The 14149-nt window shown below is 52.6% G+C and overlaps 1 protein-coding gene across 2 annotated transcripts in view; it reads left to right on the top strand.

The window, feature by feature from the left end:
• The first annotated feature begins 3260 nt into the window (after positions 1–3260).
• The window catches only part of EPHB1 (EPH receptor B1), a 414308-nt gene continuing 403419 nt past the window's right edge, over positions 3261–14149 (top strand). For both annotated transcript variants that reach the window (XR_003908874.1, XM_029940232.1), the window contains exon 1: positions 3261–3674. Coding sequence is in view for 1 of the 2 variants with exons in the window: in XM_029940232.1 (XP_029796092.1) it covers positions 3617–3674 (58 nt within the window). In the remaining variant the exon portion in view is untranslated. The remainder of the gene's footprint in view (positions 3675–14149) is intronic.

Genomic DNA, 14149 nt, shown 5'->3' with positions numbered 1-14149 from the left:
GATCTGATGTGGCCCAACCCCACCCCATCCAACCCTCTCCTTTAGCCCCTCGTGCCTCCCCCTACCTCCTCCTCCTCTTGCCACAGAACCCTTTCTTCAAGCAAAACCTGGTATTGATGCCCCCCCACCCCCAGTGAAACAAAAAGCTACCAGAACAGAAGTGAGGTCTGAGGCTCCATCCCCTGACCACTCCCGTACTTGCCCACCTGGCTGTCCCCTGAGATGACCTGAGAGCACAGCTGTAAACACCTGGACGAGAACAGGGACTCCCAAGCTTCATTGTGCAGCAGAATCTATCAGGGTGGGGTCTGTAGAACCATATTTGTGGGCCTACCTCATCCCTACTGACTTGAAATCCTCAGGGGTGAAGCTTGGGGGATTAGAAGACATTAAGTTAGAAATTCTTGTGTAATCTGCCTGGTACAGGTTGAAAGACCTTGGCAGAGTTCTCCTTAGGATCTCTGTACCCACAGTCTGCCAGGGTCCTCCCAAGAATGCTGTTTTGCAATTGGACAATGGTCTTCAGCCAGGTCTGGAAGAGCCACTCAGAACTGCCCAGAGAGATGTAGCGGGAGACTGCGGGTGGGAGGGACCAGTTGAGGGGCATCAAGACTTCCTGGGTGAGCAGGGCTTTGGGAAGAAGCAGAGGGCAGGAAATTCAACCCACTTCATTTCAGTTTTGCACATAAACGTCCAGTGCAATCCTTGCTGGCAGAAGGTGTTCAGTAAACAGAAGCCATTCCCCTCATGTCTGACTGTACCATCACCCTTCAGCTGTTGCCTTGCTGCCTTCTCCACCTGGTATGCTGCTGCCTCTGTTATCCGGCCCCACTGCACTGTAAGCTCCCTCTAGTGCCCATGCCCACTGCATCCCCACGCTCCAGTGCAGGGCCTGCCTGGCTTCATTGCAGGTACACAGAATTTGTTGAGTAAGTGGGCGTGTGACTAGTCAGGTGCAGGGAAAGGGGTGCCTGGGTGTGGGTGTGGGGATGGTGAGGGGATCCAGCTGGCTGAGCCACCAAGGCCCTGAAGGCACATTTCAAGTAGCCTGTAGAGAAGTCTGGATGCTACACCAGAGTGGTTGGTGTTTCTTTCACAGACAGGAGCTATGAGTTTTCTGGGCTGGGAAGAGATAAGATCAAGTTTGGCTTGAGGAAGATTGGTTTGGCAGCAGAGTGCAGAAAGATTAGAGGGGGAGGGGACAGAAGCTGGGAAGCTATTCAGACTCCCCAGTTATTGAGATTGGCTTACAGATTCAGGACAAGGGCACTGGGAGGAAGATGTGGCAGAAGTGGGCACTGCCAGACATACCACTCCCAAAGACTGTGATGCAGTGAAGGAGAGAAAAGAGTCTCAGCCTCATCCATCCATCCATGAGTGAGGGGAGGGCTGGAGGTAGAAGAGCAGGTGAAGCTGCCAAGGAATTGTCCAAGGACTCAGGGAGCAGAGTTTCCAGGGACAGAGCCGGTGGAGGGTGAGTTGCCATGGAGAGTTGAAGAGGGAACAGTAGAAAGTGGTAAAACAGGAAGAGAAGTGGGGACCCTGGAAAGGGAGGCAAGGGCTGCAGGACAAGTGTTGGTCATCCATGCAGAAGGTGTTAGGGATCCAGGAGGATGATGGGTAACTGGGGGTGGGTCATTCCCACTGTGATCACTCCAGAGATGTCGGGATACCATTGGTGGTGTATGGCAGGGCAGAGGGCAGCTGGCATGGCATCAAAGTGGATGACGATGGGATCGACCTTTCAGGTGCTGAGGCAGGATGGGCTGGAGGGTGGGGGAGAGGGAGGAAAAGCAGTGTCAGGATAGGGAGAGAGGAGTCTGGCTGTGACAGAGAGGGTGTGGTCCCAGCAAATTAGAGACTACACACACGCACGGGAAGGGCTTGATGGGGGAAGAGATAGTTGCCTTTGGTGCTGTTAGGGAGGCCATCCAGCAGGCCCTCCCTTACCCTGAAGCACCAGCCCATCATCAGGTCTGGGGTGGGAGTGCTGGGGTGAGGACCCTTCTCTGACATTACAGCCTCAAGGCAGGTCCTCAGTGTACAACACTGGCTACATCCAGAGGCAGGAAGAGACAGGAGGAGAGGAAGAGTAGGAGCGGGACTTGGGAGAATCACTCCTACTTCCAGGGCCCTGTCCCCTTGTTGCTGCCCAGTCAAGTCCTTCCAACCCATGTGCCAGGTCTTACCTGCAATTAGGGTTCCTTTCTGTGCCCCCACTTTGCATAACCCTTTGCTGCCTCTGCTTTGATCTCGGCTCTTTATAGCATGTGGTGTTGACCACTGATTTCTCCCACCTGACCTGACTTTGGGGTCAGGCCCTCTGTGGATGGTCACAGAATGCATTTGGAAGTGAAAAGTAGGCATCCAGAAACTTATAGAGGACTAGAACATCAGGGAGTTAGATAGGAAGCATATTTAGTGAGCTGTACATGCTGGAACAGGAGTGCACAGATTCTCTGAACCTCATTCATATACATGTCATCACCCTCACTGTTCAATGCTCTGGGTTTTCTGTAGTAACAACACACATATGAATCCCAAGAATGGAGATCTTTCCTTATAATAAGGGAGACCCACAGTAAACATAATTTTTAAAATTTATTTGAGAGAGAGAGTGAGTCGGAGGAGGGGCAAAGAGAGAGAGAATCCCAAGCAGTCTGCACACTCTTAGTGCAGAGCCCAGTGTGGGGATAGATCTCACCAACCATGAGACCATGACCTGAGCTGAAATTAAGAGTCAGATGCTTAAGGACAGGTGCCCCCAAACATAATTGATTAGTAAAAACGATACTTAAAACCCATACGGTGTTAGAAGGTGAACTGCTATAAATAGGAAGGATAAAGTGCACCTTTGGGTTGCACTCTAAAGGGTAGTCAGGGTAGGTGTTGCTAAGATGAAATAAGAAAAAATTGATTATTTAAAGGTCACCCAGTCCTGGTGTACTATAAGGAGGGTAAGGGCCTCAACAGACTCCTTCCCCAGGCCCCCTAAGTCTGGGGCCTCGGGACCTGGGCGAGCGGGTGCGCTTCTCTGAGAGCACCACGAGGGGGAGCCCTGACCCCTCCTAGGGCCTTCTGAGCCCTCCCGCACAGCCTTGCAAGCAAAAGTTTTTCTTAAACTAACAATGCTAGTGTAAGGAGGTGCTCGCGCCTGATTGGACGGGGGAATTTTGCAGGTTTGATTCCTTGATTGGACAGGAGGTGTTAGGGGTGGAGAGAGAGCTGATGGTGGGGGATCCCACTCCCTCCCGCGTCAGTCTGGCCGGCTCCGTCCTCTCGTAGGCTCCGCTGTAGCTCGCAATGTGACACCAGGACGCACACGCACTCGCGCGCTCTCCCCAGCTCACACTCCCCTCGCGCTCTCTCCCTTACACGCGCAGGCACACACCCACCTCTCCCATAAACACACACACACACATGCACACCCTCACCCACGCCCGCCCGCACCGCCCCACGCGCGCACACTCCCGCCCACGCCCACGCCGCGCTCCGGGGAGTCCGGTCCCAGCGAGAGCGCGAAAGGATACGGAGAAGCCACCGGCGGGGAGTGCAGCGGCGCCCTCCCCGCGCGGCTGCCTTGGCTTGGGCTTGGCCTGGGGGCCGCCGGCCGGCGATGGCCCCAGATTGCCTGCTGCTGCTCCTCCTGGCATCCGCAGTGTCCGCTATGGAAGGTAACGTAGCCTCCGCGGAGCAAGTTGGCGGCTGGCAGCTGTGTCCCTGGGACTGCTCTGGATGCTTCGCGCCGCCAGCCTCCAGGGACGGGGAGGGCAAGGCAGCTGGGGAGCCCCTGCCGATCGAGCTTGAGGCTGAGGCGGCACCCTGGTGCGCCCCCGGCTGGTTCTCAGTGCCTGCAGCTGGTTTGCGGAGCCCCTGGCTACCGCGCCCCGGAGCTCCCGGGCAGCTCCGGTCTTTCGCAGCTTCGGCTCGGCTCGGCTCGGGGAGCGTGGAGCCCGCTGCATTGCGGTGCAGGCTCCTTAGCTCCGGATGCGCCCGGTACTGGGGACGAAGGGAGAACTCCAGCCATCTGGCCCCTGGAGTGCGAGTGCCTGTCGGCTCCCTTCCTGTCCTGGCCACAGATGCGCTTAGGTGGCCGTGTGCTACCTCTCCTTTCGCTCAGCTCGGGCTCGGGGACTCTGGGTTCGGCGGGCTAGCCCTAAGTGCGGGGGCCAGAGGTCTATCCCGGTGTCCCGAAAGTGGCCACCGGAGGAGAGGGGATGAGTTCATTGGGCGTCCCCTTGGTGGACAGTCTGGTGGTTCAGGAGCCTGCGAAAGCTGCATTTTTTGGGGGGGTCAAGTCTGGGCGAGGCGGATACCTTTGTCGCCTCTTGAGTCTGAGAATGGGGGTGTGGTGGGTGGGTGGTAGGTCCGGCCGAAACTCGTCCAGCATCACCTTCGCCCCAGAAGGGAGACTCGCCAGCCAGAAGGCGGACAGGCAGCGACACTCCTCCTTCTACTTCAGTCTTGGCTGCGCCTTGGGCTGTGGCCCGGCAAGCGCGCCCCGTGGGCACCGCGCCTGGCGCAGCAGGGAGCATCCTCCTTCGGCTGCTCCGCGAATCCCTGTGGGAAATCCCTGCCCTGCTCCCCGCCCCTTCCCCGCCCCCGGTCCCAGCCACCGAGCGTGGGCTGCAGTCCCTCCTGGGAACGCGATTCGGCCCGGGAGCCGAGCGGAGTTGCCGGAGTGGAAGCCACTGTCCGGGTGGTGCGCCGCCGCGGCTGTGCTCGCCCCTGCGTTTCGCGGTGGCCAGCGGGTTGAAACTCCGCGGAGGGACTCCGTGCTGGGCGCTGGAGGGACCATGGTGCCCGCGTTGCGTTCTGAACTGGGGGCTCACTCCGCTGGGCTGTCGGGTCCCTTGCAGGCTGTTAACGGTTGCCTAGCGGAAACGCCCCCAACCCGGATACGGTGGTCCGGGGCGCTAGACACCTCCGGAAAGCGCTGCCCTTCTCTGAATGGAGCTGGGGTATTCTGGGCCCGCAGGCGGGGCTGATTCCTTCCCTGCGTGGGGAAGACCACGGTGTACCGCGTTCGTTCTGGTGGCGTGGGGATGTGACGAAGAATACCTAGAAAGCTCTCACTTGCTTTTCTGAAGATGGTTTTTTTTGTTTGTTTGTTTTTGTTTGTTTGTTTTTGTTTTTGTCTGCCTTCTGCCCTTCCGGCTACTGGTCTTTGTGCGGAGGGATTGCATTTTGGGGCGTGCGGAGTCTCGAGCTGTGTGGAGCGCGGGCGACACCCCTGAGCAGGGATGCTTGGGTTTGACTTACGGAGAGGCAAAGGCGGGAGCAGTTGAAATAGAACAAGCGTGGCGTTGTACACTTCCAAACCGGTCAGGACTATCTGCGTGAGCGAGCATGAGCAATGGGCGAGGCGAGGCTGGACTTGGTAGCTCTGGCGCGCCACGTCCTACCCGCAGCTCTTCACGCCCCCAAGAGGGTCCGAGGCTGGGGCTCGGAGAGCAGATGGGTGCCCGCTTTGGGACCCTGGTCTTGGCACTGGGTCTCCATCAATGAAAGGAGGGCCCATGCAAGCGAGCAAAATTGTTTGGAGAGCAAGTGCATGGGAACACACCAGGCGTCTGGATGCCCGCAGTTTCCTCCCTAGATCCCTTCTTGTCTTGATTAGCTCTCTCGTTCTCCTGGGCTGGAGCTGCCCGAGGGAGGGTGCCCTTGTACCGGTGGCGCCCAGCCCTGTATATCCGCCCTGTCACTAGGTGTCCTGGAGTGGCTCACTTTGTGGGAGTTGTGTTCCTTTTCAGCACAGCCCCGGCAACTTTGCCAGCAGCCTAACAAGAGGAACCTGGCTTTCTGGACTGAAAATCTCTCCAGCAAGGGTTAAAAGAAACACCACATTCAGCAGAATATGAAAGCAGCCCCGGAGTCCCTGCTCAGTGCGCAGGAATAGTACACACCATTCACTCCTATCTCTCCAGCGAACACAGGCAGGTTCTTTTTCTCCTCTTCACACGCAGAGCCGCCTTCCTGCCTGCCTGGCTGGGCAGGGGCCAGCCGCATTCGGTTTGTGATGAGTGAGGGATAATTATCAGAAAAGTGGATCAATGAGCTGCCTACACAAACAGCAGATCCCTCCCAAACTCTCTTTGCTGGTTTGGCCCCTTAACTTGTTTTTTTTTCCCCTTGGTGGGGCTCTGGTAGAATTGCCCTGGGGCAAGCAGCTCCAAGACCAGGCAGATCCTTAGCCCAGGCCAGGGCAGGAACAAAGGGACAGTGGCAGCCATGAGCCAGTTAGAGACACTTGGCCAGACAGGCAGGCCCCTATGAGATTCTCTGCCTGGGAAGAAGGAAAAAAGGGGCTGGTTGACATGAGGTGTGGGAAATCCACACTGAAAGAGAGCACTCCTCCCTCTTTTTCCCTCCTCTTCCCCATTTCCATTGGCTCTGCTTTGTGGGGAGAGAGATGGCATTGTGTTGGGGGGGGAGGCTGCCTGGGGCTTTTAAAGTCTATTTTCAGAGGAGAACAGGGCAGGCTAGAAGGCAGGGATGCTGAAATCCTCTGGCTTTCTGGACACAGACCCAGGCCTCTTAGTCTCTAAACACTTGCTTATTCAAGCCTCTGTCTTTTCACGCTGTGTCTAGGAGCTTGTTGAGAATGGGCTGCTAATGTCCACAGGCAAAGGCAACCACCTGCCTTCTCTGAGCTGCCCTTTGGCCTCTGCTCTTCAAAACAGGGTCTGGAGACCTGGCCTTCTTTGGGGGTGTTTCTGCAGCAGTAGGACGGTTGGGCTGGCAGCAAACACCCACCCTCAGTGTGGACTAATAAGCATGTTGGCTTTTCTGGGAGGCAGCCATCCGGCATCACTGAAAGCTCACAGCATCTTCCCAGCCCTACCCTTAGCATCCATGAATGACTATGTACCTGCAGGTGGCCTCAATGTTTGGAGAGTGGCTGACCAGAGGTCTCCCAGCATGTCTGCTTTTAGGTGTGGCCTGCAGTGAAGTCCTGGGCTTGCTGTCCTTGAACATGCACATGTGTAGATTTCTCAGGGCTTGACAAATATTGGGTTATCACTAGGGGCTGTTGATGCATGAATACATACCTGAGTTACTGTACTCCTTTGTGGCATACCCCACCTTAAGATGCAAAGGCACTGAGTTATACCGTATGTACTTAAATCTCCATTATAAGTTTATGGTGAAAAACCCCCATCCTCAGCCCATGTGTCTGAAACAGGCCACCAGGCTAGGCCCTGATTGGCTCTTTCTGCATTTTATGTTACTATTTCTTTGCTGTGTGTACATCTGTTTTGGGTATCTGTGAGTGTGCATGAGCCTACAAGCAGTAGCAGGCGCCAAAGATTAAAAAAAAGTGTCTTGGAGAGAAAAGCAAATTTGAGGAAATTCTATTAGGTGATTTTATTTTCTATGCATTGTGAAAAGGTGGCTATTACTCAGTGTTTGTGTAGGGACCCCCTCAAGCCAGCGATTGGAATGCTGGTGAGGCAGGGCAACGCAGCTCTGGGTAATTGCTTGAGAGAATTCCTGGCAGTGTAAACAGCTGCAGAGATTGGACCCAGCCCCAGCTTGAACCTTCTGGGTCGACAGAACAGAGTTGTCACTGGTGATGCCCAGGGGTATGAGGAAGGCCTGCTGGGCCACATCGTGTCCTGCCCCAGCCCCTCCTGCCATTTGTTGACCTCTGTAAAACCAGACCTAGATCCTAGAACCCCTATCCTGGCCCCTCACATATATGGATCCTGATTACCAGCATGTGCTTTGGGAAAGGCCTGTAAGGCAGAGACAGGATACGATATTCTTTACGATTTTACCCATCCAGAAGTAATCGTTTAAAAAAACCTTTTTTTTTTTTTTTCACATTTATTATTGAGAGACAGAGACATAGCACAAACAGGGTAGGGGCAGAAAGAGATGGAGAGAAAGAATCCGAAGCAAACTCTAGGCTCTGAGCAAGCTGTCAGCACAGAGCCTGACGCGGGGCTCAAACCCGCAAACCAGGAGATCATGACCTGAGCGAAAGTCAGTTGCTCAACCAACTGAGCCACCCAGGCGTCCCCAGCAGTAATCATTTATAAAACAGATTGAACCCAAGAAGGGTGGAGTCAAGGTGTGCATGACCCTGTGATCTTCCCCCACCCCATTTACTAGAGGCAACCTATTCTCTAGTTGGTTGGCTGAATTTCATGAACTTGGGGTAGTAGAGGAGGTGTGGGGTCAGGAATGGGTTCTGGCCACAAGGATGGGGCTGAGGTCTCCATGAAGTGGAGACAGATTGGATTGTGAAGGCAAATTTTTCATCTCCCAACTCTGTGGCTTGGGAAAATCACCTAGTCTCCCTGGCCAAGTGCCTTTCTCTGTACAGTGAGTCATGATGCTCACCTGTTCCAACCTTAGAAGTTGGACAAGTTAAATATGTTAGGATATACCTGTAGTAGTTTAAAACTAAAGTTAAAGTCAAAGATAAATTTTTATTATTGAATCAGAATAGTCATCTGTAACTGTTTTCTAAGAGTTCTTAATACTACTCTGATTCAGGAGCATAGCCTTCCACAGTGTGAGCAAAGAGTGGAAGCAATTTTAAAAACCAAAAGAGGGGAGTATCATCTTGGGCAGTGGTTCTCAGACTTCAGGAATCTTCATCACACTTAGGCACTTTGTTGTAGGCTCATGGGCTCTAACCACTGAAGTTCAGCCGGTCTGGACGGGCCCTGAGAATCTGTCTCCAGCTTCCCTATAAAGATCATGACGTAGTGCTTCCGGGAAACGCTGCCCATGGGGAGGTTCTCAATGAGGCTGCAGTCAGAAATTCTGGCAGTCTTGTTCCCTTTTGCACTCACTGAGTCCAAATGGCCTGGACATCTGCATTTTTTTAATGAAGGGCTCCAGTGATTCAGATGCAGGGTGCCTGGCACCAGTGTATTTGGGAGCTGCTGGTGATAGCCAGCACTTAACATAGGTGTTGTTATAGGTGCTTTACATGAGTCAGTTCACTTAATCGGTACAACTGTATCAGTTAGGTATTGTTATCAACCCTACTCTCCCATTTTTCAGGTTAGAAGATTGAGATACAGAGTAGAGAAGTCATTTGATAAGGTCACATAGCTAGCTAAGTGGCAGTGCACTTGAACCCAGGTGGTCAGATTCTGTGGTCTGTGTTTTTAATCATCCACCTTACTTGACCACTTTTGTAGGCTTTGTGTGAAGAAAGGTTCAGATTGGCTTGAATCTGTGGGCTGGAAGAATTCTGGGGCTAAGTCAGCCATTGGCCAGTGGGTACTTACTGATTAGTGGGCACTCCATGCTTCCATAGTTATGAGAGAAGAGATGTGTGAGGTGTTCAGTTACACTTGATGCTTCAGCTTGAACACCAATCTCCATGTATCTCCCTTCAGTTCAGTTACACCTAACGCTTCAGCTTGAACACCAGTCTCCATGTATCTCCCTTCCTGCCCATTCTTCCCACTTCCCACCTTCACATCTACACACACACTCTCTCTCTCTCTCTCTCTCTCTCTCTCTCTCTCTCTCTCTCTCTCTGCTGGAGACCTGCACCACAGTGTGGCTTCTGATCAGGAATCTGATGGAAGGACTGGAGTATCTTTCCTCCTCTCCTCTTCCTACTCTGGCTAGCTCTCCCAAAGAAGAAATGATTAATGGCAAGTGTCCCCAGAGGAGATGAGCCTGAGCATCGTATGCATTCTGGGGATAGTGGAGGGGGGTACATGGGAGCCTTACCTGTCTCCACCTGATAGCCTAGAGCACATCCGTCCACCTGGATTTCAGGAGTCTGCATTCCTTAGAAGAGCTCCCTTTATGTCTCCCTCTTCTGCACTAGCCACTTAAACAGCCTGAATATTTCTGTCAGATTTCCATGTCTCCAAAGGTGGTGGAGAAACAGAGCATTGGATGCCTGCCCTTCTGAGGAAATTACTATAGTAATAAAGTAACGCCCTGGGAGAGATTTCATATTTAAAAACAAAATAGTACATGAGAAATTCCTCAGCTCCTTCTGTGCATTCCATTTCAATTCCAGCAACAGTTGGGCCTCTTGGTCAGAGTGTGTTTGACTGCTTGGTTGGAGAGGGGGGCCACCTGCCCCATCAAAGACCTCTGACACCTGATGTCTGAGCTGCCTTGCTGGCTTTAGTTGGTCAGTCCTCTGGGGATTAGAGAAATGGGAACACACTTTCCAGGGAGGCTTGGAGGATGGGCGGTTGGTTCTTTGCTAATGGAAAACTGCTTTCCACCTGGCCTAACACATAGGGAACAACCAGATGCGCGGTTAGCCTCTCCCTCCCTGTGCCTCAGTTTTCTGACTGTTGAATCAGACTAGAGGAGGGGTCATTATGATGGAGAAGGGCAGGGGGCAAACCCTAGGGTAGAAGCAGTGTAGAAGTAGGGGATAGACAATTTTAGGATTGTCTGGGGCACGGTGTGCCCTGGTGACCCCCTGACTAATTGTGGGTAGGGTGAGCTCCTCAAAGGCTGGTGGGTTTTTTGTGGGGACAGCTCATGACCCAATTTTTGGGCACAGAGATGAGTGAGGGTGAGCTTGGCTGGCATCAAGAAGGGCTTTAGCCTAGTGTCCCTCTCGAGGTCCCTACTCTAGGGACCTCCCGCTGGCTGGCAGCAGGCCCGGGCCTATGTAGGTGGCACAGCCAGCCCTGGCCCCACAGTCCCTGCTGGCCCCACATGGGTTCATCTGCTGAGTGTCTCTCGGTGCATCTGGCTTGTAAGCTTGCCTCTAACTTAGTGAATGAGAAGGTTTCATTTCCACAGCCTAGAAAAGGCATCTTGCTCACCTGCTCACTCACTCCCCAGCCAGCATGGAGCATTCCTCAGCTGAAGGTCTGAGAGCCTTTCACTATACTGTGGGACCCTACTGACAACTGGGGCTTTAGGCCAGTCTGTTTGCTAAAGAGGAACAAAGATGAGAAGAAGAAGGACATGTTTCCCCCTCTGTCAGTGTTTGTCCAGATCAGGTGAAATCTCAGCAGCACAGACAATGCCATCAGCCACTGCTTACGGAGGCTGCACTGTCCCCTCATGGAAGTTTCCCCTAGAGTTCTCTGTAGCAGAGCTGGGCCAATATGGACACATATAGGAAATTTCTTGAGAATTACCAGGACTCATTTCTGCCTGCAAATTGCACCTGAGGCCCTGAATCTCTCTCCTCTCTTCCCTCCCGCTTCCTGACAGCAAGTGACAAAATGACTGATTTGAATTTACCCTCCTTGCACTGCTTCTTCATCCCCCAGTAGAGGTGATAATGAGCAGAGAAATGGGCAGAGGCAGGTGGCCAGAAAGGGAGGGGGCAAGTGAGGGGAGCAGGGACCCCCGGCTGTCGCCTAACATTAGCCTCTGAGGTCCTTTGGGGCTGTGTAAGCTCCAGGGAGCTGAGACCAGGGGTAGGACATGAGGGACGAAACTTTCCAGAAATCCTATAGCCTGGTGGCACTAGATCCAGGACTGAACTACGCTCTCATCTGCCTGTTGCCTATCGAGCATTTACCACATGATGGACCCTATGTATATCTTGATCCCCATAAGCTTAGTATCGAAGCACTCACTGTCCCATTTTATAGGTGAGAAGGCTGAGGGTCTTAGGAGTTAAGTTGCTGACTCAAGAACTAAGATTCAAACTGAAGTTTTGACAAGTTGAACACCTCCCCAGGCCTCTGCCTCCCAGTCGAGCACCTTTTCCATTAACGTTGCTTATTTATGAATTAGGGTACATCTATTAGGCACCAGCTGTTCACTGTCCTACCGAGTGCTGTCAGAGGTACCAGACAATGTTATGGGTCTCCACATTCAGGTCTCTTTGGCCGTGCTCTCCTTTCGCTCTCTGGAACTGCCCAAACTGTGCTTCAGGCTGGAAGAAAAGCTTTTTGTATATTCCTGCCTGTGCTTTGCCTTTCCCGTGTGCTCCCCAGCAGTTAGATCCCCACCATGGTCATTATTGGTTTTCTTTTTGCTGGGTGTCCATCTGGCTCTTGTCTCTGATGAGTGGTTTTGCTTAGGTGATTGCAATTTGGCATCTGTGCCTGGCTCTTACTGGTGGGAGTTAGAAGAGTGTGAGGAGCACGGTCACTGTGGGTCTCCCGGAGCTCCCTCCACAGGCCCACCTTCCAGGGGAAGGGAGAGCTGTGGGTGCTTACCTTTGGAGAACCCTCCCACCCCTGGTTCTGTCCTGTTGGTCTGTCCTGCCTGGGTCTGTGTTGCTTTTTGAGTTCTGGTTGTTCCCACCCAGCTGGCCAGGTGTGACACTATGACATCAGAGGAGGACATTGAGATTTAGCATCAGCTTTGAGCACGGAAGGATGTGTGGGAGGTTCGGGAGGAGAGCACCTCAGTATCCTAGTCTCACTGGACAGTTGGTCCTCCTGGGGGCTGTGATTGTGGGAAGGACCAGGAGTAATTGCAGGCAGCCCTATCGACAGTGGTGGCTGAGGATATGCCTTATCTGCGAGAGGCAGCTGGGCCCTGCAGTTAATTATTCTGTTGTCTTCTTCTTGCTGTTTTTTCGGCACATCAAGGTAGGACCCTTGCCCTTGGCTTTCTCATTGATGCTGAGGCTGAAACTGGGTGATGAGCTTGGAGGAGGGAAGAAGAAGAGAGTAGGAGCCTCACTGGGGAAGGGAAGGGTGGAAGGGGAGCCATCCCAAGATGCTTACAACCCCTTTGGCAATGCATCCAAATGGTCTGGGTGGAGGAGCACAGGCTGTAACTTTCAGGGCAAGGAAGAGGGTCTCAGTATTATCAGAAAAATTCGTTGAGCTTTGGCAGATACCCAGGGGCATGTGTTGGGCACTGGTCAGACCATACTTTGAGCATCAGGCCGTAGATTGATATTTCAGTTTGCCCTGGCCTGTACAAGCGAGTCTTTTCTGGCATCTTTGTGACCAGTACAAGACCTTTCATGGTCTAGGTCCTCCTTTCCTCCTGTGTTCTCCCGCTGCTCCGTTCCCCCCTGCTCCAAATGGGCACACATGCATACATACTCCACAGGTACACACACCCTGAGCAACATCCCTATTTCTTTTTTCCCATTTGTGCAGAGGCCAAACTGAGCCTTCTGCTGCTGTGTGCCTCTGGGTCTGCACCTGCCTGCTCCACTTTTGTTATATTTTTCACTGATCTTTAATTGGCTAACCCTAACATTCTTTAGAATTCATGACCGTGATCACCTTCTTTTGGAAGCCTTCCCACCAGCCCCAGGTTGGATTTGGTGGCCTGCTGGTCTCTACCACAGCTCCCTCTGCCTCCCTCTGTGGGAGCACATTCCCCACTGATTTGTACTTGTATGTTGCTTTTGCTGGATACCCCATAGTGCTGTGAGCCTCTGAAGGGTAGGACTCTACCTTAATTGTCACGATATCCCCAGCATGTGGCACATAGGTAGGTGGAATCAGGTCTGTGTTGTGTAAAAACCTGAAATCATGTCCTATATGGTAGTTTAAAACATCTCTGCCAATTTTTGGATGTGCTTCTTATCAAAACATGAAGCTCCGTTTCTCTCCCCTTAAATATGGGTTGGCCCTGTTACTCAATCTAGTGACTAGAACATGGCAGAAGTGATCCTGCATAATGTTGGAGGTGAGATCATTGAGGATTCCAGCCTCTGCCTCATTCTCTCTCTCTTGACATGCTTGCCTTTGTGACCCAGCCACCATATTGTGAGGATGCCCAAACCACGTGGAAAGGCCATGTGTTCTAGCTCCAGCCCCAGCTCAAATCCCAGCTGACTGCCAGCATCAATATCAGACACTGGAGTGAGGTGGTTTCAGATGGTTGTAGCCCCCATCCTTCCTGCCATCCCTGCTGGCTCCTAGTGGGAAAAGACAGGCTTTCCTCACTGAGCCCTGTCCAAATCATGTATTTGTGAACAAAATAGATGTGGTCACCATTGAAAACTATCAAATTTTGGGTTGGTCTGGTATGCAGCAATTGATGACCAAAAATATTGTAGGAGAAGTAGTAAAAGAAAAATTGTTTAGAGAAGACCAGAGAGGATTTACAGGGAAACTGGGGAGGGGGAAGAGATATGATACCTCATTCATTCAACATCTAACACATGTTTGTTAGCCTCCTACTACATGTTAGGCAATATGCACAAAACAGGAAATGCTCCAGCTCTTGGGAGCATCCTTGTGGGGGGACAGACAGTCATTAAGATGAC

The sequence above is a fragment of the Suricata suricatta genome, chromosome 5 (genome assembly GCF_006229205.1).
Source record: "Suricata suricatta isolate VVHF042 chromosome 5, meerkat_22Aug2017_6uvM2_HiC, whole genome shotgun sequence".
In the NCBI taxonomy this organism is placed as follows: Eukaryota; Metazoa; Chordata; class Mammalia; order Carnivora; family Herpestidae; genus Suricata; species Suricata suricatta.
The sequence above is the reverse complement of the archived record's forward strand: the minus strand, read 5'-3'. Positions and strand labels throughout refer to the sequence as shown.